Source organism: Pundamilia nyererei, unplaced genomic scaffold, assembly GCF_000239375.1.
Source record: "Pundamilia nyererei isolate P.nyererei 1_Seehausen unplaced genomic scaffold, PunNye1.0 scaffold00048, whole genome shotgun sequence".
Classification (NCBI taxonomy): Eukaryota; Metazoa; Chordata; class Actinopteri; order Cichliformes; family Cichlidae; genus Pundamilia; species Pundamilia nyererei.
Genome location: NW_005187449.1, coordinates 3,040,551 through 3,067,371, shown reverse-complemented (window position 1 = coordinate 3,067,371; position 26,821 = coordinate 3,040,551). Strand labels below are relative to the sequence as shown.

Sequence of the window (26,821 nt, the reverse complement as noted above, 5' to 3'; positions counted from 1 at the left end):
GCTCGCACACAAGAATTTCACTCGCATGTGCTGTGCCAGTGTGCCTGCACATGTGATGTGACAATAAAAAGTGATTTGATTTGATCAGGGGCAGCCAATCAGAAGAAATCTAGACATAAGTGGGAGGAGCTAAAACAGCATGTTTCAGACAAAGGAGAGGGTAAAAGGTTGAAGGACCAGAATAAGATAAGGAAGGATTATTTTGAACTGAATCATGCAAAGCTACTCTTGTAGAGACAAAGAATAAAAACATGGAGCTGAAAATGAGTCAAAACACGTCCATTAACATATCAGATGTACTAGCAGTAGTACCACAGTAGTACTACTGTTGCTGTTGTATTCTGACCTTGACGTAGGACTTCTCGGTGTCGACCAGCTCCTGGATGACCTTACGCAGACGCTGACACACGCTTAGGTGGGTGGGGCTCACCGGCTGCAGGCTGACCTCTCTGCCGTACGGGTTTTTGGGGTTGTCGCCATCTCCTGTCTGGCCTTCTGGAAAGGTCTGGTAAAGCGAGTAGACCTGGTCTAAGTTCTGGGAGGGAAACACAGGAACCAAAGCTCAATGAAATCATTCAGGACAACACCACTGTTCATGTGCTTGACAATAAAGAAGAAAAATCAGAAAACAGACCCCACCCCCCCGGTCCTATTATAGCTGGGGTATTCTTCAGCTCCCACATGACCGTGAATTAGATAAGCAGAAGAAGATGCATGGATCCCAGGTGGAAGTCCAGTAACTGATTTTTGTTCCACTCACACTCAAACTTGAGTGACAAACCGGAGAGAACTGTGGCTCTGAGTCAGGAGAATGAGGATCAGTGGAGCAGGAGGTTAATCTCTCTGCTGGATTTTGGGGAGGTCTGGGAAGCCGCTGAGCCAGAGATGAGGTTAAACACACAAACACCAAAATCCAGACAGACAAACACAAACCTGTTCCCAGTCTGAGCGCCGCTGCTGCTGCTATGACCCTGACTGAGGACGAGCTGCTAACCAACTGGCTGCCTCATCCGTCATCATAATCTGGGCTGCCAGCCTCTAACGCAGCGCCGACAGCCTGATGAATTCTGAGCTCCAATGTGCTCACCCTGAAGCTTCAGAGCTTTTGATAAGCGGTGAGGAAGCGTCGCTGCACTTTAAACTCGAGGAAGGAGGAGCGCCCTGAGATCTGAACATGTGGGGAAAAGACTGCCCAGACATGTTCAATTCAACTGTTCATGGAGGTGAGGAGCAGTTTCGATGAAGAACTAAAGACCCACCTCCAGGTTTCAGCAGAGCAGATAATGAACTGGAAGATGATCAAACACGGGATATTAATGTGCAAATAAGTGCATCAAAGGCCTAAACAGCAGCAACTGGTGCTTGTTTGGAGTCGAGTTGAAAGAAACCAACGAGTCTTTGGATGGTCGAGAGTGCAGGATTGACCTTTGACTCCAAAAACACTGAAGATGAAGATCTTTAGGTTAGCGCGATCACAGCGTGACAGTTTTATTAACTCGAACAATCAATTAGTTCATGAAGAATCAAAAGATGCTGTGTAAACAGAAGAACCTTTTAACAGCTTCACTTTTGAGCTCCAGGACTTGTTTTTATCTTAATTTTTTAAATCAATTAATTATCTCTGCTTTTTCAGGGTGATTATAGTTGATTTTATCTCACTAATTGGAATATTAGCCTCAAATATTTGATGTTACTTGATGTTTCAACAAGAGGTTTCCCTCCAGGAGGATCCTCGTCAGTCCTAAGGTATCTAAACTGTTTCACGAAGGAGCAGCTGTTTGACTCTGAGCCGCCCCGGGACATCTGAGGCTGGGATTACTGTCCTGTGCTGACATTCTCTCAGGTGGTGACTTGTTCCTATTGTCCTACTTTCTGTCTGAGCAGGTACAACATAGTCCTGTGGGCGTCTGTACACGTAACGCTGTGATAGTGGCGTGTACAACCGTCTCACACTGAGAAAATCTAAAGCACAGAAAACACTTGTGATCATTTCCTCTACAACAAGTTTCAGCTCTACACCAACCAGCAGCCCGTTTACCAGCAGGACGATGCCGTCAGCGGGACGCCAACAGCCCAGGCAGCTTGCCACCTTGTCCAGGAGCCTCAGCAGCCGCTCCAGGAGCCCCACCCCGGGGAACACCTCCCTTCCATCCTCCTCCTCTTCCTCCAGAGTCTCCCAGTCCTCCTCCATCGGCAGTACCCAGCACAGAGCACCCATGACGAAGGAGTGAAACAACGACGAAGAGGATGAGTTGGGGCCGGAGGTCACCTGATACTCCTTCCGCCGTCGTCAGAAATGAAGAGGCGGTCAAAAACAACACCTACAAGTTGTGTTTCTCCAGGGAAAAACGTTAATCCCTCAGCTCTGACTTTACAAACACTCCTGACTGTGTAAGCTGGATTATCAGGCTGACCAAAGGTCATGTGCACAGAGGTGGGGGGTGGAGCTCCAGGAGGCACAGGAGGATTTCTGCAGGTAAGTCTGAGCTGCCTTCTTTGGAAACCAATCACATCCTCATAAAACTTCGATCGCCGATCAAAGCAAAACACAAGTGGCTTGGTCATAAATAACATACAACCATTTTAAAAAAATCCAGATGTTCTCAGACTGTCAGACTGAAGCTCACCTCCTCTGAGGGCTCGGTGTCCTGAGGTATCCTCGAAGAAGTGTCATCGAAAACGGGAGGCAGGATGCTGTCTGCATCTGTGATGACAGAGGAATCTGTGAGATGAAGAAGAAATGTGATCTGTGATCTTTACAGGAGAACTCCTGCTGCTTTAACTGGCCTTCACAATAAAAGCCTTTGATTCTGGTTTCTGTAAATGAATCTGATCAATAAAACAGCTGTGACTAAAATGGTTGAGTTTATATTTAAAACTGGAAATCGGTTTGATATAAATGTGAAATGTGTTTGAACATTATGATGCTGTTACCAGAGCGTCTCTGCTGTACCTGTGATCCAGGTGTGGATGTTCGTGGCCGGTGGTTGGCGGCCGGGGTGGAAGGGGTCAGCGTGGTCGGGCCAGAGGTCGGCAGGCTCTTCGGCCTCAGGTGACTCATCCCTCCTCAGCAGCAGCTGCAGCTTCTGATGTCTGAAGAGACTCTGCAGGAGGTCCAGGTCCAGTCCAGACACAGGAGCGCCGTTAACAGCCAGGACCTCGTCTCCGGCCCTGAGGCCTGATTGGAAACAGAAAAATTTAACTGCATCTTTTAAAGTTTTTTAAAGTTTCTACATTTTTTAAAATCCTAAACACAGACAGGGTTTTTCCCATTCTGGAGGTGTAGCGCTGCACAGGTGACAGCCTGATAGCAGAGCCTCGAGCGCCCCCTGCTGGACACCTTCAACACCTCAAACTGTCAGAAATGCAGGGTCTCCCTCAAAATAGAACCTGAAACCGTTCTCTGCTTTACCGTCTCTGGATGAAAGTCCCAGCGGGTCCACCTCGCTGACAAAAACATGACTTTTTCCCGCTCCGTCCACGTGACCCGTCACTGCAAAACCTGCAGATTCACAGAAGAAGAAGCACATCACACACAGGTAAATATGCTTATTATTTATCCTCTCAGAACACAAACCAGTCATGTTTTTATACGAATTTTATTTATTCAGTGATGAGTTTTTCTTTCTTACCGAAGTCTTTGTGGCCGTCAGGTCGACAGATGTTCAGAGTAAAAACACCAACAGCTGGAAGCTGCTGTTCATCACGCAACTGAAAACACACACAGGAGAGTGAACCGGGAGAATGACCTCGCAGGAAGCATGTGAATACAAATCCAGTAATTATCATCATTCTGCCCGCAGAAAAAAATTAAAGAGAAGTTGTAGGTAAGTCAGTGAACACACCTGCAGATCTGCACTATGACCGGCAGGGGGCGCTGCCTCCATCTGTTTGGAAGCGCAGTCCAGATTCTGCAGAAGAAACACAGAGGAAGAATTTTACTTTAAATTAAACTTTTAACTCATCAGCACAGGTTTTAAAGGACTGAGCGACCTACGAGGTTTACCTTCAGTTATTATAAGCGATTAGCTTCTATAAGCTCTGATCAGTAAAATCATCAATGCATTTGATAAAAACATAGATAAACTGAAGCTTTAAAGGCAGAAAACTATAAAATCATTAAACTAATAGGCAGGTGATTCTTAAAATTCAGACTTTCTCCACAGGACTTAAAGCGACGAGGTGGACTGGAAAATAAGAAAAGGCTGTGAAGAATACGGAGCTCTGATTGGCTGAAAAGATCACAGGAGATGAAATATGGAGACAAAAGGGTAAAGAGGAACAGTGGGATACAGAGGAGACACAGGGGGAGGAAGGAGGTTAAAAGGGGAGCAGAAGAAAGAAGGTGGAGGTCATGTGACAACAGGAGGTGGGGTTTGGTGGGGAGGTCATGTGGAGAGGAGGTGTTGGAGTCATCTCCTGCCTCCTGTGAAGGATTAACTCTCAGGAACAAAGAAATCCTGGCAGAATAAAACAGCCTGGAAGCTTTTAATTCTCAATCACCTCCTCTTCCTTCTCCTCCTCCCACCTCCTCCTCTTCAGAAGGTTGTCCTCAAAAAGCTGTGCAGTTAAACAAACTGTCCTCCTCCTCTTTCTCCCACCTCCTCCTCCTTTTCCTCCTCGGTGAGTTTGATGGGTGACAATTTTGAACACAAGTATCAGTGTCACATCATCTTCCAGCTTGAGTCGTCTTTTCTCTGAGCGATAACCTGTTTCATATTTGCTTAATCAGCAAAAGATCAGTGACTCCTGCTTCAGAGTCGCTCACATCCACCCGAGTGTTTCCTGACGGTGCTTCAAAGGAGCGACGCGAGTTCTGTAAGCGTCATGATCTTTAACCAGTGAGCTGCTTTCTACAAAGTCCACATAATGTACTGCTGTAGTCAAACACAAACACACAAACACAGTCATGACTAAAGACAAACTAAAAATACTCCCTCCTATATTTAAACGTAATTAAAAATGATAAAAGACTTGGGATGTTTAATTCTGTCCTGCATCAAAACCTAAATTAGCCCCAGGGAATCATGGGAAAAAAATGAGCAGGTTGAGCTGCACTGAAATTACAGGTTTGTGAAGCCGCCATCAGCCTGCCTGGAGTCTGGGACCACCGACTGACACTGAACACATCGGCATCATCATCATCGTGGACTCGCATGCCTTTCCTCGACACCACCTTAAAACATCCACAACAGTCGTGACTGTGGTCTGAGTGGACGGTTGGACACAGTGAGTCACATGATGACTGGAGACCAACATTAAGCAGGAAACACTCGTCAGTACGAAAACTTCTGTTTTCTGGAAGGAATCAAGGATTTTACAGTAATGACCCCCACCCCCGGACATGGCAGTGAAATGGAGGCGGCGAGTTCCGGTAAGCGTATATCTCCTGCAGAGTTGACACAGCGAGCAGCAATCAGCTCCACATGTCCTCTAGTGGAGCTGCTCCACCCGGAAACCACAGCCTGCAGCATCAGATCTGATCTGAAAGCAGAACCGGAATGGAGATCCAGCTGCACACAAACATGCTGCAGGTCTGTCTGACCACAAGTGCTCAGCACAAAGAACAAGCTGCCGCAGGCTTGACTACGAACACCTCCATCAAGCCTGAAGATGTCTCTGTCCACAGAAAGACCTTTCTGTGTTACCGTCTGCTGGGCTTCAACACACAACAAGTAGAGGTGCAGCAGCTCAGAAGGCTTTATTACGCCCTACATTCATTACATTTCGAAGAAAAATTAATTATGGTAATAAAAAGTTGCTGGAAATAAATCATTCTGACTTTCAAGAGCAGGACAGCATACAAAAAGCCCTCTGAGCTCTCCGATTGGTCGGTTTTGTGTAAGATGAAATAAACAGCTGACTGATTAGGCGTTCAGCTCGAAGCAGGACTCTCAGTCGAACAAAGGCAGCATGTGGCTAGAATTCCCCTCACCAAGGTATCCACAGATGTTTGGCTCAGAGCGGGAGTTACTGCTTGGAAGCATCCTGCGCAGTTCCTTGCTCAATGAATTGCGAGAATCCAAGCCAAAGCAAAGTGGCGCTGACAGATTTATCCTCCGGACCCTCAGAGGCCAAAAATAACCCACTGTTTATCACGAGGGGACCGTCAGGAGCCAGGCATGATGGGAACTGCAGCTGGATGATGCACTGAGGAGAGGCTAAACTTAGCCTCGTAACGACAGATGACAGCACGCTTCTTCTGGGCTGTTTTTAGAGAGCAGAGAGGAACGACGAGTTCAGCCTGAATCAGACGAGCTGGTTTTAGTCGTCCACGTGAAAAGACTTCAGAGTAGAATGTTTCTTAAACCTGTCTCTGACTCCATGTGAATATTTCACCTTTCAAACTATTTTCAGAAGGGTGCACGCTGCCTCTCACCATACTACAGCACTGAACTGGACAAGAAAAGGGTGCAGTGTAATACCTGGTGAGCTGAGTGTTTGCCACCCCTGCCGCGCCTGTTGAGATCATCCAGGACCTTCAGGGAGGACGGCAGACCCCTCCTCCGGTTTCCTCCCGAAAGAGACCGGCAGCGCCGCCTCAGTGTGGCCTCTTCTCGGCTGCATACCTGTGAGAGTCCAGAGAGGCAGATTTGGTTTAATTTCCTTCTTTCCTTTCTTTTTTTAAAAAAAAGGGAAGCGCCGAGCCTCTACTTACCAGAGCATGGAAGGAGGACACGGAGAAGACTCCCAGGCGTCCCAGCATGCTCTTGGAGGGCCTGCTGGCCACAGCGAGGAGGCTCTTTGGGTTTGGGAGCTCGCTGCCCTGCAGGCTGGACAGGTAGCACCTGAGCCTGAACAGATCCAGGTTCAGTTTCTCCAGATTCTGCTCCCACTGCTGGATCTGAGCACACACAGGGTCACACATAAACACAGCTTCTGTATAAAACAATGATAATAACTCATCAGACGGCCATGAAAACCATGAAACATGGTCAGTGAGTCATGGCAAGGCGCTGAGAGAAGCCATCTTTTCTCCATTCACTCATCTGGTAAAGTGTATTTCCTGGGTGGGGCAGACTGCTGCTGCTGTCAATTCCTGCTTCAGTCTCTGTTGTGATGAAGTTATTTTGTCCCTTACTGTGTGATTATCACCCATTATCCCTCATCCCTCCATCCTGTCCCCCCTTTCATCTCCTCTCCTCCCCTCCTTCCTCTTCTCTTGCTGGACTCTCTCCAATAAATCGAGGCTCTCCTTCTCCTCCTCTGTTTGCCCTCCCCTCCCTCTCAGTAAATGTGTAATTGAATGTTGAGCAGGAAGATTAGCCTCTAATCTCAGAGTTCAAACTGCAGCGCTGGGATCAGTTTCACAGTTCAGAGGAAAGATTAGCAGGCTGCTAAATGATACGTTCTCTGTCTGCACATTGCTGTCACTGGAAATTAACAACAAGAACAAAGAAACCCGCAAAACAACCTGAAGCTAATCTGTGACACAACAAAGTCCATCCACAGACTCAGAAACTGCACGTTCATCAAGATTTACTGACAGTTCTCCTCTTACAGCTGTTACCTGATGTCCTTTGAAGCAATGCTGATGAAACCTAACTGACTCACACTGATGCTGAGCAGAAAAGAAACCCTTAAACTGAAACACAGTCTGCTGCACAGTTTCAGGATCGTCTAATTTCTCTGCAACAAACACAGAGACAGCAGCAAACTTCAGACACTGAAGGTATCGTGAAGCTCAAAGACAACAAGGCGAGAGTCGGGTCTGATGTTCATGTGTGCTTCACTCAAAGATGGCTGTGAGGGTCATTCTAAAGCACTGCCCATATTCAGGACCGGTGTAGGTGATAATACCAGCGTGCTGTCCGCCCTGACCGGACCACTTCTCCCCGCACTCACCTGGCTCTCCACCGCCTTCCTGCTCTTGGGCTCCTTGATGATGGACAGCTGCAGCTCGGCCATCTTCTTCATCTTCCCATCCATGTCAATCTTGTGGAGCAGCGAGCGGCTCTGAGAGCGCAGGAGGCGCAGTGTGTCCTCCTTCTTCTGACGCTTCACCAGCAGAGAGGCACTTGCCGAGTGGATTGCCGTCACCCAGTTCTCCAGGTCAGTCTGGCTGGTGGCCTGGAGGGCGAGACAAGATGGAGTCAGACAGATTTTAAGCAACAGAACAGTATTAAACTTTGAGCCTCCTGCTTTATTAACTCTGAATATTCAGCTGCTGATTGCGCTTTGTTTTAACAACAAAAACCTTAAATACAGAAACTTTTAAATGTAAATTTGCTGCTGAAAGCAGGAAGCAAGGCTCAGTCATCCTCTGATGGTCTGGTTTCTGCGTTTAAGCAGCAGACTTAATGTCCTGATGTTAACAGCTGTTTTTGTTTACGAGGGGACGTGTGGCAGGGTTTAAAGCTCGCTCTTCATCAAGTCATGATCGTAAAGAGGAACATTTGTTGCAGTAATTAGCTGGGTGTCGTGATTCCCATTAGCAGGCTTTCAGCCTTCTCCGCTCGTCATCTTCAGCTGCTTTCAGCCCTTGACAAAACCTCCACCTCCTCCTCTGGGAGGAAGGTGATTTGTGTGTCTGCAGACTCTGCTGCATTAGTCAGAGTGACTCTGGGAATCAAGAGGAGCTCCTAAAAGTTTGAGGAGGTGATCACAGAAATAAATTATTAAATTACATGATGACATCACCTTTACCAACGAGAGTACAGGTAATAATCGGCCTCTCTTTTTATCCCCGCTGACCTCTGACATCCAGACTTTTGCCGCTCATGTCATTCAAGATCGACTAGAAGGAACGCCAGGAGTTCATCTGGGGCCTCGACACATCTGTGCCTCCTCTTCTTTGTCGGAGTAAAAGTAAAATCTACTCTTTGTTTGTCTGCTTGCTCCTCGGTGTGGGTGGTGTGGAGCTGGCAGCAGAGGGGGAAATGCTCACAGTCATTACCAACAGAAAGACACGCAGAGAAAGTCCCACAGTGTGGATGTTTGTGGTGAGAAAACCAAAAGCTGGTGTGACGCCACACCTCGTTCATTCACGCTGCTCACAAATGAGCCACAGCGATGGGAAAAAAGATGGAGGCAGCAGTTGGAGGAAAGCGATCACAGAATGAAAGAATGAAGAGAAAACCTCAGAAGTGTCCCAACACCACAGCTGCTTATGCTGGTGCTGCATTCAAGGATACTCCAGTAAAATCATGTTTCTCAGTGTGCTGGCGGTTCCCTCACCTGGAACAGGTACACGTCTCCATACGAGTTGCTCAGACAGAAGACATGCTCCTTCCTTGGGTGCTCAGGGACGGCCTGGACGATGCTGTCATCAGCCAGGAGAGCGTAGCGAGGAGAAAGCTCCTGGTCGGCGCTGCCGCTGCTCCTCCCGTATGTCTCGTAAAACAGCAGAGTGCAACCTGAACAGACAAAATCCATCGTTAATTCTACGTCAAATAGTTTATTTCACAGAGATTTATAAATTTTAGCTGTTGATGCCACAGATGGTAAAGACTTCAGTAAAATGTTTAACATGAAACAGAACACTTTTTTTTTTTTTATCAAGTTTCATTTAGAAGTGCCTAAACCTGCATTCTCTCTGATGCCCAGCAGGGGGCGACTCCTCTGGTTTAAGAAGAAGTCCTAACCTTCTCTGTGCTGAGAGCAGAAGTGATAAATAGTTGTTGGTCGGTTAACAGTCAACTCAAAAACTACTCGTCAGTATTTCCTGATACATGCTGAATCTATAATCAGCTGGCTGATTATAGACCTTCCCACTGCCTAACTGGAAACATCCTGGTTAATGTAACCCAAAAGTGACACTGAGGAACCTGGAAACTCACACTGTGCCTCAGGTGCACAAAGACTCTTTTGCTGCCTTGTATGCAGCATAAGCCTGGTTTCAGCTCTAGCAGAGGCACTAAAGGCATCACCAGACTTCTCCTACGCAAGTTTTCTGCCCTTCACTGAAAATAAGATCAGATCTAATCCTGAAACTTGAACTCAACTTTCTGTTTTCTGGTCCTTGCAGGCGGCCGTACCTTTCAGTGTGACCCAGTAGTGCCTCCACTTGCGGCGGGCGACCAGCTCCAGCTTTCTGTCCTTGTTAACAGTGATGAGAGGTTTGAAAGAGAGCCATCCGGCCCGCCGCACCACACCCTGCTCCTTCTCAAACAGGACATCCAGCTGCTCCCCTTCTCCCACCTCCACATCCCCATCTATCTCTTCCTCGTCCTCCTCACCCTCGTCTCCGTCCCCCTCTGATGGCTCCGTCCTGTCAGCCGTACTGCTGCAACCCATCTCCAGCTCCTGCATGAAGTTCTCATAGATGTTCTGCCGCTTAGCATCACTGTTCTGGTTCAGACTCCTGGAGGAGCCGCAGTGGAGCGTTGGGAACTGGTTGTGGTTCAGGGAGTGGAGAGGGTCGGAGGAACACAGCGTGCTGCAGCTAACAGCCCCAGCATTCAGTCCATTGATGAAGACATCGGCTGTGTCGGTGGCAAACGGCTCCTGCAGAGAAATCAGAGAGGACTTTATTTGACTGCTGTGATTCCGTCTGCGGCCACTAGAGGCACACAGCAGCCCTCAAACACAGCGCCCAGCACCAGGCAGTATTATTCCAAACCACAATTTTCCCCTCTGTTAGCATTAACGGGGTGTGAATATGCTTCACGCTGCAGTGTCAGCGTTAAACAAACAATCCATCACTGCTCTTGAGCCAATAAGACAACCTGCTGGTTTTAGAGGGCGCGGGTTTGATGCCCACTCTGACTTTACTTTAAACCTCCAACTGAGTGACTCGTCCAGGTTTGTGCAACACTTTTGAGCAGTTTTCCACATTTAACCGTCATTGTGAAGTGACAGTGACGACATGTGGAGACTTGCTGTTTATAGACAGGCAGAGTGAGTTGGTACAGAAACGCACAGTTCTTATCAGTCAGGGCGTTAAGTTTGTTCTTTAGAGAAAATCTACCACGCAGGTCTTTTATTCCTGAGATAATAGTGGACTTAAAGGATCCTGGATGTTTACTGAAGTGCTTGTCCATGCAATCACTGTATCAAACTCCCCCGTATCAAACACAGTGCTGTGATTGGCCGAGCAGAGCCAAGCCCTCATGGAAATCTAAACAAGGGGTAAATGAAACGTAAGCCCTCAGATCGGTCTGGTTACAGGTTCCCAAACATTTCTTTCTCCAGTGTCACTATGTGATGTTTTTGTTTTGGTGCTTTCCCATGAAAAGCTCCAGGAATTTTCCAAGAGATCAAAGTTTCTTCAGCACTGCGATTTGTTTTTGATGAGCAGGATCAAAGCCCCGGAAAGACTGAACAATAAAAAGTCCACTGTGATGTATCACTAGGACATCAATCTCAGAGAGCAAAGATGGATTCTCCTGTGACTGTGACACAAAGCTGCAGAGGATTTAAGCTAGACTGATGCTTTCAAAGGGTTTCTGTTTTGTTCCTCTGGGATTAATAAAGTTCTCTGATTGTAATTAATAATCCGGCACACAGACTGCGGCACTCCAGCGAAACGTTGACGCAGTGCAAAGAAAGCTTTTTGGGTTAAACATCTTAAAAACCTTGCAGACGAAACAAAGACAATCAAGAGAGCAGATAATAAAAGTTTACTCGTCAGTCCTTTGCTGTTTGACGTGAATCTGGAGGAACTCAAGTGTGGGAAAACGAGTCCTCATGAGGTCACGCTGATGTAAGGGGGTTACCCAGGTTGTGGGGGGTGGGGTGTTTGGGGTTTCCAGTGTGAGGAAACTACATCAGCGTCTGATTTCATTATCCCCGTCATCATCAGCACTGAGTTAAAAAGCACGAACAACAAGCTTCACTACTCCAGCTCCCTCACTGCAGACAGGATGTGACCTCATTCTGCTGGCTGTAAACAGGAAGCCGGGCTTTTTTGGACCAGCTCTCACAGAGAAAGCTTACCATCAGATTACTGATGTGTGATGATGTTTGAAAATGGCGTTCGTACTTAACTCCATGTGTAATGTTGTTAGTCATGATGAGACTTTAATCTAGTTCGACGACTTGTTTAAGTCTGAGGATTAAGGAAGATATTAATTTTAAAACCAGTTTTAAGTTTCTCAGAATATGTTTAAAAAATGATCTACTAATGAGTTTATAAAAACTTTTAAAGGTTTTGTTTCAGACTGAGTTTACTTTGAAGACATTTTAAGATATTCTGATGATCTTTATTGACCTTGTTCGTTCTTTCTTTCTTTCTTTCTTTCTTTCTTTCTTTCTTTCTTTCTTTCTTTCTTCTTGTTTACAGGCTGTGATTATGTTCAAGTGATAAAAACATATACCTCTACTTTGTCAAACACTAGAATTCAAAGATTTAAAAAAATATTATGATTTTGTGCACTTTTATCAGGGATGTCAGTTCATGTTGAAAATCAACATTCTTAAATGTAAAAAGTCAGAAAACAAAAAATGATGTCATTTTGTCCATCATCAGCAGGTGGCAAACCACTGAGCTCCGCCCACTGCATGACTTCATCATCTTATTGTTTCTCACCTGGATCCTCCTCTTCTTCCTGCTCAGACTTCCTGTCCAGTCGCTCAGACGTCTGATTCGGCTCTTCAGGAAGTCTTTTCGGTTATTCCTGGCAGAGGCGGCGCTCGCAGACTCCACATTTCGGCAGGGCAGCGTGCAGGAGGAGTAATGCTCCTCCATATCACCGGCTGATCCCTCCTCTTTCTGTGTGACATCATCCAGCAGCGCTGCCTCCCCGGCGGGGGTCCCAGCGTCGGTGGGGAAGGCGGGCAGCGTGTTGTGACTGCTGTAAACCCCAGGAGCTGAAATCAGGCTGAAATCCGTGAGGTCCGGCTGCAGGAGCTCCGAGTCTCCAATGCCGCTATCCTCCGTCCGGCCAGAGGAGCAGGTGTTGTAACCTGCAGTTGCGGCGGTGAATACATTAGTGTCTGTGGTGGGGAAGAGGAGGTTGGAGCTAAATCCAGGTGAGATGTCCTCACCCTGAGCGGAGAAGAAGGTGTTGTAGCCGCTGCTGCTGGTGGCAGTGGTGTAGCCGCTGCTGTTGTCCGCGTTCTGCCTGCACACAAACACGTTATCCATCAGCTCGCTGTTCCCCCATGGCGAGTCGTACCAAGAGCCATCGGAGCTGAGCGAGCTGCCGTTGCTGGTGCGCAGTGACACCTCTGCGCTCGTGGTGGTGGTCGCTGCGGCAGTGATGGCGGGGAGCCCACTCAGACTCTCTGGCTCCACCCGAGCTTTGGTGAACTCCACCCTCATGCTGCCATCTTTGCTGAGCAGCACCTTTGGGCTGCCGCTGCTTTCCAGAGACGCCCGCTCACCCCCCCCAAACTCCCCCCTGCAGAGCCTCTGAGGAGACCCCCCTCTCAGCTTGGCGCCTCCTCGGGCCGCTTTAGGGGCTGGTTCGTAACGCCATGAGGTGTAGGGTGAGCTGGCCATTGGGTGGTTCAGGTAGCTTTTCCCTCGGCTCCTGCAGCCTCCCTGGCTGCTCCTCCACCAGCTGCGAGCCGATGTCACCTCCTCCCTCCTGGAGGAAAACCTGAAGGAGCAGGAGGGCTTGGCAGGGGAGACGAAGCTGCTGTGGCTGTCTGCGTTTCCCATGATGACCTGGAAGAGGATGGAGGAGGATGACATCATCAGATGTGAGGCACAAAAACGAGCGACACAACAGCCAGGAAACACACACACACACACACACACACACAGCATGTATTAAAGCAACAGAGATTTCTACACACAATACTACATTAAATATTACAGTCAGCACTACAATACTACATCAAATACTATGGGCAGTATTACAATCAGTCCCACTGGAAGCCAAAGATGAGTTAAAGACTCAGTGACCCCACATTTGTGAACACACATTAAACATTCACTCATTTACTGCAGTCCATTCTCAAATGCACAAAATAATTGAAGCATCTAAACTTCCTTCTTCCTTATCACAGCAATATTACCCAGATGTCATATGTTTATTTTCTGGTAGATTTGCAGATGATATTTGTAAGACAGCCGTCCAGCTGCAGTTCCTCTGGTGGCCACTTGAGGCCGGCTTCAGCCATGAGTCAGTGCCTCCCATGCTAAAAGCCTGTGGACAGCTCGCTGTATTAGCATGAGCCGATAACGGAGGTCATCTAAACGGTCAAACCAGCTCTACAGACAAGTGTTGAGGCTTTAAAATGCAAATTTCAAACCATCAAAAGACGACGATTGCTCAAACACACACACAGAAATGATCACTGCACCGTTTCTATCAATGCGACATCCTGAAGACCTTCAGTGCACCAGCTGGATGTATACACACTGCTGTTTGCTGATGTTAAGTCACATGACCGGTTCCTTTATCACCCTCAAAGACCTTTAAAACTGTGATCTGACTGAACACCAAACATACGATGGAGCTTCATCACGGACATTAAGCACACAGCTAACCTAATAGCTGCCTTCGGGTGAACCAAGGAAACTAAGTTTGGACCAACATGCTTATATTTGCTGTGTGTCAAACCATTTTTACACGTTCTCTGAGTGAAGTGACCTGAGCCTGCAGCATGACCCTTGACCCTGAACCGAGTGTGCACAGCTCACAGTACCACCTGCTGCTCTGACACCATGACTGCTGACGTGCTTCACATATGTTTTCTTCTTTATTCTGTGCAACCCACTATTCATTTTCACACATTCATTCACAACTTTTAAAACTTTAATTTTCTGAAATTTTCTTGCAAACAGCTTTGCTCACACTGCTCTGCTGCTCAAACTAAAAATGCAGAAAACAGCAGGACTATTTGGAGTTTTAATTTGAGACTCAGAAGACTAATGAAACTGCTCAGCAGAGCTTTGACTGTCGGACAATCAGAAAAATCAATTTTCACTGAAAGTGAAGAGGAGAGATCTAAATGTGACATTTCTTGTAAACCTTTAAAGGAACGAATCTAACGAGGACAGATTTCTGAAACAAAGTTTTTTTTACAAATGAATAAAGTTTTTTTTACCTGTTTGTGTTTCAGACCCTCGGCAGCGTCTTCATCCTCCGTCCTGCTGCCTCCTCTCTCTCGTCTCTAATGAAGCTCTCTGCTCCGGCTGCTCTCCCTCCCCCTCTGTGTTAGTCTATGTGGATCGCCCTCTTTCTTCGCGCTGGCTCATCTGTTGGAGGAGAACAGAGAGAGGGAGGGGCCCGGTCAGCACACAGACTTTCCTTTTGTACGACTCCCCCACCCCACCCCTTCTCTTCCTCCCCTTCCATGACGTCTCCGCTTGAGTTTTTTTCTTCCTGAAAACCAGACCCCGCTCCGTCCTCTGTTTATTTTGGTTTTCAGGAATGCTGACCAATTTTCTCCACGTTTTCTCTCTGTTTTCTCTGTGACTTTTTTTTTGTAACCGAGCAGCAGGCTGAGGTCATCACAGAGGAGCAATTTTAAGACCCTCAGCGTAATCCCAGAGATCTGGCCGCACATTCCCACAGCGGGACAACAAACCGAAGGGATGCCAGTGACAATTACAGTCCTTACTGATTAATATGACCATCACCTTCCCCCTCAGCTCCAACGATACTCAGACCCACAGACGCAGCACATAGAAAAATCATTACACAAGTCATGTTTGATTGGAGAGCTGCTGAGATCTTTGTGTTAACTCACAGCAAAAGTAGATCAAAGCCTGTTGTACAAAAACCAACCAGAGAATCAAAGTGTGATGTTTATATTTCCAAACATGTGAAAAAGACTGTTTTCCACAGGAGAGTATGCCTCTGCCCACTCAACAGACTCATCACGTGAGCATGATCCCCAAACTGCCCAGAGATGCATCGCTTCAGTCTGCATGACAAAAACACTGTGTGAATGAAACGAGCCAACAGTTTGGGATCTAACAGCCGGCCTGTGTGCAGTGAGGCAGCAACGAGCTACTAACATCTGTGAGCAGAGGAAAGCTTTTTCTGTTTGAGATTATTATTAATTATTATTCCAAGATTCGTTTTTCCTGTCGTGTTTGCTCTGATTTCCACTGCAGCTGCACTCGTCAGCAGTGTCTAAAACCCCCCAGAAAAGACGTCTTCTGCAGTGCGATAAAGAGTTCCCTGGACTTATTTCCTGAGTGAGCACGGGAAGGGTCAAAGGTCATGGTGGACTTGATTTTCAGTGTGTACAGATAGCTAGCTCGGGCAGGACGACACCCATCCTGTCCCACAGGTCAGCGCCGCGGAGGAAGGACGGGGGAGGAGAGAGGAGAGAAGATGGCAACACAACGCATTGCTGGCTCCCAAACGCATCGCTGACCTTTGACTTTTATCCACTGAACCGAGACGGAAAGTGGTGAAGAGAAACCTCGACAGCTGACAGATGAAGAGGGGCGAGAGAAGTTTAATTAGAGAGAGAAGAAAGGATTTAAGGAACCTCCCACCAGGTGTCAGTGTCCTGGAGCTTCATGAGCAAACACTCTGTCCGTCAGTGCTCCCTGGGTTGAGTCTGAGGAGGTCAAGACCCGATCAGATCAGAAAAATCGGATCAATCCGGCCTTCAACCTCCAATTCTTAAAGGTACTGCATCTCACAGCACATGAATCTTCAAAGGACTAATGTTTGTGCTCATCATGGCTTCTGTCCTTTAAAACGTTTCTTTTAATCTGAAACAATTCATTAAGGGAAACTTTAGCTAATCCATCCACACATCTGAGCATCTTTGCTAACCTTAAACCCAATGGCACGCTATGAGGAAACAAGAAGATGATAAAGTCACTGTTTAGGATCTAAGTTATGCACATTTCATTTAAAAATCACAATAATTTCATGTTTATGTGAAGCTAAAGTGAGCCTTCAGCCATCCAGGTGGGTTAAAGCATAAAATGCCCTCCAACGCAGAGGAGGAGCGACTATAAAGTCTTCTCAGAGACATCCAGCATCCCAGACTCCGAAAGATCTTTCATGGCTCATTTTAAGGCATATAAAAAAGGACTGAAGATGTTTTCTGGTTGAGGACACTGACAGAGTTTAGGACACAGAATATTTCAGAGGAATGACTTCATGACACCCACGTATGATGATGGTGGGCCTTCACCCATCACTCCCTCCTCCCACCTCCCCCTCCAGCCGGTGCTGTTTTGTGTCTTGCTCTTCAGACGAGAAGCTCTGAAAGGAGAAAAGTCTGCCGGAGACTTTTGTCTGCTCGTCCCATCGGCCATCTGCCGGCTCACAGGACGCCCCGCCACGGGCAACCTCTCACATTCTTCCAAAACAAAGATCCCTCTGACACCCCACCCCCCACACACACCCTCACCCCTCCTCAGGCAGGCGCACGGCTGCCATATTGGAGGAATTCATCAGATGTGCATTGAAAAGAATCTGATTAAAGTGCAGATTGAATCTCCTCTGAGTCCGTTTGGAGGAATGCCACCTGTTCACCAAACGCAGGTCCAACAGTTTCTTTATCTGGTACTCGTGACGAGACACGCAGACCCCACCTCCATGTTTACAGCTGAGCTTTTCGACTTTTGTTTTTACGTTTTACAAATGTAATTTTACTTTATGTTCAGCGTTCACTGTGATGGAAGCCAAAATGCACTGTACACACTTTCCAACGGCCACAAAGACACAAAGAAATTCAGGGAAAATGTCTCCTGACTTCGTTGGAGTAGAAAGAGAGTGAGACCTGTGCGGGTTTGTAGGTAGTAAAAAAAAAGTTCTGCTTCACCATCAGCTGAGGATAAGCTGCAACCAAAAACTGTACATGGCTGCTATGAAGCCTCCTGTTGGTTCATGAAGTTCGCTTGTGAAGCTTCATGCTGGGTGTTTTAGCCACTGTGGATCTGACACTGCATACGGTTACAACCTGTCAGTCTCAAGGCCTAAATCCTCCCTTGGTGTTTGAGTCTAATGTGACTTTCACTTCCAAAATTAACTTCACTGAATCCACAGCTGGCAGGAAGAAGGCTTGAGCTCACTGACCAGCTGTCTGTTTCTCTGTTTGCCTCACTGATGATTGTAAATTGGCTGCAGGTGTGAATGTGATGGACAGAGTCTACTTTGTCTCTCCCACTGTGACATTTGCAATAGGCTCCGCCCCATCACCACCCTGAAATTATTGATTGACCAAAGTGTTTTTGAGCTCAAAGATCAGATAAGCAGGAGGCTCATCTTCTCATAGACTTGTGAGAGGAGTCCCCTGCTGAACTTTACACAGAATGCAGCATCGATTGGCTACGCCCATCTTTACGTAAAGTTGATGCTGCTTTGCTGCACGTGCAGAAAACCCCCCCCAAAAAAACTCATGTCTGCATTACAATCTACGATCAGAAACAGGACAGACCAGGACCGACCTCAGATTCGGAGCTCCCCCACTGCCAGCTGCTGGTTTCCAGTTCTTCATATGTTCAGATCACTTTGGGTTTCTGGTGATTTTAACATGAGTCAGACATAAGTGAGTGAAACAAACAAAATGTCCTGCCAGTGCAAAAAGAGATCCTATGAAGGAGAATGACTCAGAGCGAGCGTTTCTGCGTTTAACATCACATGTTAGGCGTTTTCTTTTCCCCTCCTCAGTGCAGAGAAGCTTTTGTGTTGAGGCTAAGGGGACGCAGGAAACAGGAAGTCCAGATCAGCCGTAAATAGCAGGAAACTGAGACGGCTCCTGCAGCAGTGGATACACAAACATGCTGCAAACACTCAGCTTTTGTACTTGATATGCTGATCTTTGCTTTTATTAATCTTTAATGAAGTATAGTATGGACTTGATGAGAGCAGATAGATGAGCCTTTGTGTGGGAAAGATTAAAGAAAGGAAATGATTAATCAACTGATTATCTGTAGCAGTCAGTTTTTCTTCTTTCAGACACTCGGCGAGGCCATCGTGTTTATGAACCGACGGATGGGAAAACGAGCACCATCCATCAGGCCGCTGTTCCAGCGCGCATCCCGTGAAATGAAAACTCAATGGTGTAATTCAAACTTGAATGAAAAACTGCGCTCATACTTTAGTGTCATTTTACACACGTTTATTTTCCATGTACTTTTCAGTCCAGTGGTCTCAGCAAAGGCCTTAAAAATGTGCCGCAACTGGCAAAACACACTTTTTCTTGCCAGGAAAATGACGAGGCTCCGCTCTGTGACTGCTCCAATGTGAATCTAGTTTCAGTTTAACACAAGAAGAGGTGGAAATGCAACAAAGTGAAAATACTTTCAAGATAAAAAAAACTGCTCTTCTCTCTGACAGGTTGTTTGAGGTCCCTCGGTGCTGCAGTGCCTCTGAGCAGGCACAACATCCAGGAAGACGTTGTGCGTTCTGCCGCTGTTGCCTGCCAGCTTGCTTCTCCACATCCAGACTTTTTGCTGATGGGCCCAGACTATGTACTGGGAGAAAAATGCTGTTAATGGTGGTGTAAAGCCACCCTGATGGCGTGTCCACAGCATTGGACCGAAGCCGCATAAGACCCTGAGGTCAGTGGGTGCACGCAACCAAACATGGAGCATTGATTTAATGAAGCCGGAGACTTTTTAAATATTAAAACTGAAAATTTTAAAATTTGTTTGCATTTCAGGAAGAACCTAAATATAAATGAGGGTGGTGCTACAGAGGAAACGTCCTGACATCATTCACATCTAAAGAATTCATCCTCAGGAGATGAAGTTAGATCAGACTTGTTTTAACACGTTACTGATGGTCCTGGAACCAGAAATGGCAAACATGACTCCAGCAAACGGGCTTCCAGGCAGATTATCTGTTCTTGATTTATTACTCAACCCTCAAAGACCCAACAGTGTCTGAACAGCACCAGAGAAAGAGCTGAGTTCACAGAAAACTACAGATTTGTGGCAGCTGCTGAATTATCACTGCTGATTGTTTCAGTAAAACAGGAGGTGAAGCTTTTAACAGACTCAGTTCCACACTGCTCACCATACAACCAAACTTCATTCCCAGTTATGTTTTCAGAGAAACACATTTACTGTGACGTGGACAGGAGGATGACGGAGACACTGAAACTACTCATCTGGATCAGGACCAGTTTAGTTTAATACACCAAAGGTAACCACGCTTGGGTGGGTTTGTGACAGTGTTGTGGTCAAACAAAGGCTACAGGCGGTTAGCGGGACATCGTCTGCATGCTGTAGCTGTGCACTGTCACCAGGGAGCAGTGCCGGAAACAAGCGATCTGTGTGCTACTCTTACTTTCAGAAGAGCAAAGTGTTAAAAACAATGAGAAGAGTCACGGCAGTCACCGCCTGTGCTTCTCCTGTTCACGCGAGCTGTGTCGTTGGTTCTCCAGTTCACAGACTTTTGTGTTGGTTGCAGGCAAACGTCTACACAACTGGACACAAACGTAGCACCACAGACCGGCCTTGCGACTGGGATGTAACTTAGGCTCAGTTGAGTGATTTATTGATTGATAAGATATAATAATATTAATAATAATTCATTTTTGTAAAGCGTTACAGGAGAAATACCTCAAAGATAACAAAGAGGATGCAGTTTGGATATGCGGGAACATCAGTGCCTCCACATCGGCCTCGGGATTTACTCCACAATGGAAGTTAAACTGCTTTCCCTGAGCTGCAGACTCACAATTCTTCTTTTTCTTGCACTTTTTTGGGATTAATTGTTCAGCACAAATGGGGGGTTGGGGGGTGTTTGTGGAGGAAGATGCCAAGGAGCAAAATGAGTGCTCCCCCCTCCCCATGGGAAAGCACAGAGTGAGAGTTCGATAAGGAGGAGGAGGGGGTTGGGCTGCAGCCGCTTTCTGTGCATCAGGGGAAGTGTGCCTGGAAGGGAGGGGTGGGTTTTTGGGAGGGCGGTCTGTTTCCTGCCCTGGCTGACTGGGGTCCTTGTGTTGGCTCTGTGGGCAGACGGGCGGTGGCCCTGGACTCAGGTGGGGTTGAGTGTTGGGTTTGGTGTGGTCGCTGCAGCTGCTTCCTCCTCTGGAGATCCTCAAACCTCCAGCAGAGCTCTGCAGATGCAGGTCTGATGGATCCCACATGCCTGTCACAGCCTGAAGTCTGCTCCATGATTCAGCTCTGAAACCAGTGAGGAGCTGGTGGTACGATCGCATCGACGAAGAGCTGCAGCAGTCACAGCACACTGACAGACCCCATCACTTCATTCATCAACAAACAAACAGCCAACGCAGTATGATCGGTGCAATCAACAAACAACAACACACACACGCTCTGTCCACCCCCACTTCCCACCACCCACATTACCATCATGCCTGCAGCTGCTGTGATGGATTGATCGTCTGGCTTATGGTCGGTTAACTGGATGAAGCATTTGTTGGTGTCGGGGCAGCTCACAATACTCGGGCCATGCTGTAGAGCTAAACAGACAGTAATCAGGTTTGAGTCCAGATCAAATGCGGTTTCAGTTCAGCCGGCAGGAGGTTATCCGCAGGTCCTGAGTAAACGGCCGATAAATCAGAGTTAGTATGTCAGGCCTCACACCCCCATAGTCTTTCCTCCTCACAGAATTCAGCCAGTGTTTATCGAATACTTCTCCTTAAAAACATGAAGCTTAGTAGCACACTGCATGCTAACAATGAATGAGTTACAGAACAATATCTGTAACTCATTCATCAGACTGTAATCACTCTTTGTTCAGTATGTGGCTGCTCGAGCATCCAAGACTGACAGATTATCTGAACAGTGATCATTTTATTTTCTATCAGTAAGCTGTTTCTGCTTTGGACTGTCAACATAATTTTATTGATACCTGAACAGCAGGAAGAAGAAAAAAATTCCCACATGTGGGACTAATAAAGGTTTATCTTATCTTAAATCCCACAGTGATAAAATAAAACTTTGCTTTTTGGGACCAACATTTTATCCTCTCATTTTTTTCTTAAAAAAAAAAGTGCGGATCAAACATAAAAAGATGAAAGTCGAGAGTCTGACTTGCAAACTTCCTCAAACAAATGACATCTACAATAAAACAGGAAATAATAAACACAGAGGGAGAAAAGATGTATACGTTCATCTGGTTGGATGAGTTAAGGAAGCGTGCTGAGGGGCAGATGTGATTTCTTATTAGTAATTCATGGTATAAGATTATGTCTCTTCCTCCGGTTCAGTAATTAATTGTAACTGAGTCGTGGACATGTCATAAAAAAGCCAAAGACAGGAACAGGAAGTGGACTTTTCATTGCTCAGAACCGTCGTCGTCTTGGCTCAAACACGATGATGCGCTAGGTTGGTCTCAGGCTGACCGGCTGAAGCTCTGGGTTTCTGGAAGATTGATACTTCTGACTGTAACTAATGACATAAATTTTCTTCTTTCATATTTCAACATTACTGCTGCTGAATTCAACAATGTTTTGGCAACTCAGGGCTTTCAAATCATATATCAGGGTGACTCCCGTGGCCCCCTGGGGACTTGCAGAGGCCCCCGGTTCACTTAAATGATCGAAATAATCCAAACATCAGTTGACTGGAAGCTGACAGCTGACGGCCTCTCCATGACCGTGTACTCAAGTGTGTGATGGGTGAACAGAAGATGTGTGTGCGGGCCTTTTAAACCTTTCTTCCTCCTACTTTGTCCTTCAGCGGGTGAACTCAGAGGCAAAGGGGGGATGGAACGGAGATGAGTGTCCACAGCTCGTCCTTTCAGCCGCCAGATGCTGCTGCTGCTGTGAAGGCCTTTTTCCACAAAACATCCATCAAAACACAGAAAAACAGAGATGAGAGTACAGAGCGACTACGTTAAACCTTATAGGACTTATCAGCGATTAACGTAGCTGCACACAGTGTCCAGGAGGCTCATTCTAATCATTCAGCTTCAGACAAATTGAAGTAAAGAGTAAAAACACAGAGTTCAGCTCAGTGCTGTGGTGCTCAGCAAGTCAGAAAAGCTGCTGCTGGATTTTCTATTTTAAAAAGTTGAGTTGATGCTCAGCTTTCTTATCCTTCAATTCTATTTTCCTGCAGATTAAATGTGTCAGATTACTCTACGTGCAGCAGCAGCCACTGCCTGGATGGATCGTACCTGAAAGATGATACAAAAAACATCCTCATGCAGCACAACCTACAAAACCTCTGCGTGGTTAAATAAACCAATCAGCCGCAGGATGAAATCAGATGGTCTGATAATGTGCACACCCACGATAGGCAGCTAAAACCATCTCCAAACAGTCAGGTGTGCTTACGGGAGAAGGATCCTTGTGGTCCCGTAGGCTGTGGGGTGGCCTCCATGGATCCAGCTTAGAAGTACTCAATGAGACACTCATGCCGTAGTGTGTTTCGCACATTCAGACTGAAGCGATATTTTTAGATGCCATTTTCTGAGAGTTACTCAGAGAGCACGAGGACTTTAATAGAGTTTTATCTCATCTGTTCATGTACACGGACATTTGATCGAGCCAATTTAAATGATTTGTCCTCCATTTTAAATTGCAGTGTATGCAACTTCTTTTGTTGTTCTGCAGCTAAATGAGTCCAGAGCAGAAAGGAGTTTACTTCCCTCCGGGGACTCTGAATGTAAAACCATCAGAAGCGTTACACACAGTCACGGTCCCGTACGGGCGATTTGGACAAAAAGCCTTCATTTAAACAACACGTGCTGTTTCCCTCGGAGATAAAACTGCAATTAACTCCGACTGAAAGGAAGCAGTAGACTCAAAGGAGACGAAATGACACTGAATGATTACGTTGGTCACAAAACCCTCGCTGGGTAAAAGGAGCCATATGTTGGCAGCGGCACTCTGAGCCAAGAGTTTGCCAAGAGGCGGAGATGTGATGGAAACAGACCGTCGCCTAAGAGCAACAAATCAGAGTTCTGCTGATGGTCCCGTTTATCGGCTGCATCGTTCACCTTTAATTGGTCTGAGTCAGACTGCAGATTCTTCAGGTGCACATCAACCTGCAGACAAGTTTGTGCAACGGCAGGACACCTGGCCAGGAGCAAAATTACACCCCCACACACATCGACAAACAGAAATTAACAGGATTCAGCGGTTAGACCAAAGTTCGTGTCAACAGAGCCCGACCACAGAGTAAACAGAGGCTGAAGGAGCAAAACAGACGGCATCTGTTAAGCTTCAAATCTACATCTCGATCTGCATCTAAATATACAACCATGAGGGGCAGGTGCCAGTTTTTATTCCATTTAAGTAAAGGCACGTCATTAGGAAAAGTGAAAACATTCCAAAAACATTCCAAAAATCCAAACGCAGGAAAATTCCTGGATTCACATCAGAAACTAATCACTTCTTCTCTGGCTCAGAGGATGTTTTCCAGCAAATCTCACTGAAATCTGACCACGACAGAAACCTGATCCTCCCTGGTGGAAGCGATTTAGGCTGTTTAATCCAGACCTGCTGAAGGCTGATGGTTCATGTGGTGATGCTCTGCAGGCTCTGTGGTAAACAAGACCTCTTTATATCCACCGGGAAAAACCCGGCATACGGCTGCTGTTTCAGGGGGCATAGGACATGTACTAGTTTCTTTGGGGAATAATTTCAGAATCCATTTGTCATCCACTGGGATCTTATCTTGGCTGTTGATCCAAATTTACCCACAGGCTCATCAATTACCCTCCAATAGCTGCCTTCTCAGTAATTCGTGTATATGTTAAATGAATATCTCTCTGTGTGTAACACAGGAATGATTAGTTTCACATAAACATAGCAGTTCACACAATCAGGACATCTTCAGCTTCATTCATCTGTTATAAATAAGGATTTTACTCCTAATTATTCATTCTGTATATAGTTGTAACAAAATTGCAGATACAAATTTTGGTGTCTGTTAAGTTATGTAAAGAGATGCTGAACGCAAAACAAACAAAAACAGAGAATTTTACATTGCATTCGCAGGGAGATGATGAAATGTTCATAATATATATGAAAAGAATTAGGACTTTATAAATCTTTTTACAAACATATAGATGTTAATAATCGCTGCACGTGTGACGATGTTCATGCAAACTTTATTCTGATGGCCGTCCTGTGAATGAGGGACTTCTGTGCACACTGAGATGTTTAACCTGAGCTCAATCATTTGAGTATGAATGTGAGTGCTCCTTCTGTGAGCTCTCCTCAGGGTTTTGCTTATAAAGACAGTTTTCCTCATTTTTCAGCTTTAATTTTTCTTAATTATTTTCGTTTAGCTTCTGATTTCATCTGCTTAGGCGGCACTGATGAAGGTGGACTTGCATTTATCATCTGTTTCTCTCTAAATGCGGTCCACACCCAAACCGACCATGACATTGTTTCATTGGTGCGATTACGTCAAACATCATATCTGATAGGAACAACTGCCAGAACACAATTAAGACTACAAAGGAAAAAAAATTACTTTTCAAATCTCTGGCTGACACCTCCGCCCTCAGCCTGCTCTCCACAATGTTTGTGACATTTAGATGTTTGGTGGAGGCCGTAGAAGGACAATGTTCTCCTTGTTGTCTGTGATTGAAGAGCTTGTGTACAGTTGTAAACAAGCACAGCGTCCTTTAAGTGCATCTAAGAGGAAAACCAGAGAAAGGAGTGTTTGTGTAAGAGCAGGTAAGGCTGTGATTTACGGCTCTCTGTGGTTTGTTTCAGCCGGGTTTGGTTCTTGGAGGTCGGAGCCTCTGAGCCTCAGAGGAATGTGAAAGCTTGTACAGTAAACTCACTGAGGTGAGCAAAGACAAACGCTGCAGCTGCGACTGCTGTGCGTTGTGTTTTCGGGCCTGTTTTGTGGGCAGAGTCATGGAAATTATCCTGATGTGACTGAGCAGCCAGACCGAAGCTGAGAAAACACCTCTGACACCGATGCAGACCAAAGACGAGCCGACACAAAGAGGACCGAGGGAATCTGCTGAGCTGACAGTTTGTAACGACGCTCTGAGGTCTGACCCAAAACCATCAAAGCATCACGGAAGGGGTTCATCACGAAGCGTGGACCATCCAGCTGATGTTTCTTGAAACACTTATGACGTTCATGGTGTAGCCCTCCAAGTCAGTCTGTGCGGAAGCCTCAATTCAATTCAGTTTTTTGTGCTGACTCGCTGATTTTTATACAGTGCCAAATTATAACAAAAGTCACCTCAAGATGCTTTACATTGTAAGGTAGAGCCTTCAATAATACATACAGAGAAAAACCCAACAATCATTTGACCCTCCTATGAGCAAGCACTTTGGCGACAGTGGGAAGGAAAAACTCCCTTTTAACAGGAAGAAACCTCCAGCAGAACCAGACTCAGGGAGGGGCGGGGCCATCTGCTGTGACCGGTTGGGGAGAGAGAAGGAAGACAGGATAAAAGACATGCTGTGGAAGAGAGACAGAGATTAATAACAAGTATGATTCAGTGCAGAGAGGTCTCTTAACACACAGTGAGTGAAGAAGAAACACCCAGTGCATCATGGGATTCCCCCAGCAGCCTACACCTATTGCAGCATAACTAAGGGAGGATTCTCTCTCAGTTTTATCTGAATTTAGAAGCAGAACATTAGAGGTCAAGAACTTAGCGACGCTAGATCCAGACTTCAGGCTGACAGCTCTCCACGTGGTTGACTTTGTGAAACATTAGCACTGCGTCGCTTTCTGTGGCTCATCACTGCAACAACTACCAATGGGAACAAAGAATACTGTCAGAATGTCATCTACGTCATCTACACAATTAGTTTGCACCATCCAGAAGCCAATCCTGTTACGAGTAGGGATGGGTATCGTTTAGGTTTTATCCGATACCGGTGCCAAACCGGTACTTTTGAAACGGTGCCAGTGCTTAAACGGTGCTCGAACCGGTGCTCAAACCGGTGCTTAAAGAATGGAGAACACAAAATTGGTCCAAAAACCTCTCGTGTTCAGCTGTTTTTTTGTATAAAGATAACAATGTTAGCCTTTTCTGCAGCTATGGGGCATATATGGTATCACTCTTGGCTGGAAGCAGTGCTTAAACAATGGAAAAAACACAAACTTTGT

At 46.3% G+C, this 26,821-nt stretch overlaps 1 protein-coding gene across 3 annotated transcripts in view; it reads right to left on the bottom strand.

The window, feature by feature from the left end:
• Positions 1-26,821, bottom strand: part of LOC102209556 (T-lymphoma invasion and metastasis-inducing protein 2-like) — a 48,997-nt gene that overhangs the window by 5,184 nt on the left and 16,992 nt on the right. The window contains exons 2-14 of one of the 3 annotated variants that reach the window (XM_005732794.1): positions 14,941-15,091; positions 12,470-13,552; positions 9,978-10,446; positions 9,178-9,356; positions 7,846-8,070; positions 6,659-6,844; positions 6,426-6,569; positions 3,846-3,911; positions 3,633-3,711; positions 3,413-3,502; positions 2,954-3,178; positions 2,628-2,722; positions 347-535 (exon numbers count right to left, since the gene is read on the bottom strand). In XM_005732794.1, the coding sequence (XP_005732851.1) occupies positions 347-535; positions 2,628-2,722; positions 2,954-3,178; positions 3,413-3,502; positions 3,633-3,711; positions 3,846-3,911; positions 6,426-6,569; positions 6,659-6,844; positions 7,846-8,070; positions 9,178-9,356; positions 9,978-10,446; positions 12,470-13,546 (3,024 nt within the window). In that variant the 5' untranslated portion in view covers positions 13,547-13,552; positions 14,941-15,091. Of the gene's footprint in view, positions 1-346; positions 536-2,627; positions 2,723-2,953; positions 3,179-3,412; positions 3,503-3,632; positions 3,712-3,845; positions 3,912-6,425; positions 6,570-6,658; positions 6,845-7,845; positions 8,071-9,177; positions 9,357-9,977; positions 10,447-12,469; positions 13,553-14,940; positions 15,119-26,821 lie in introns of those variants that run through there. The other 2 variants (XM_013910755.1, XM_013910754.1) reach the window with 2 other exon arrangements.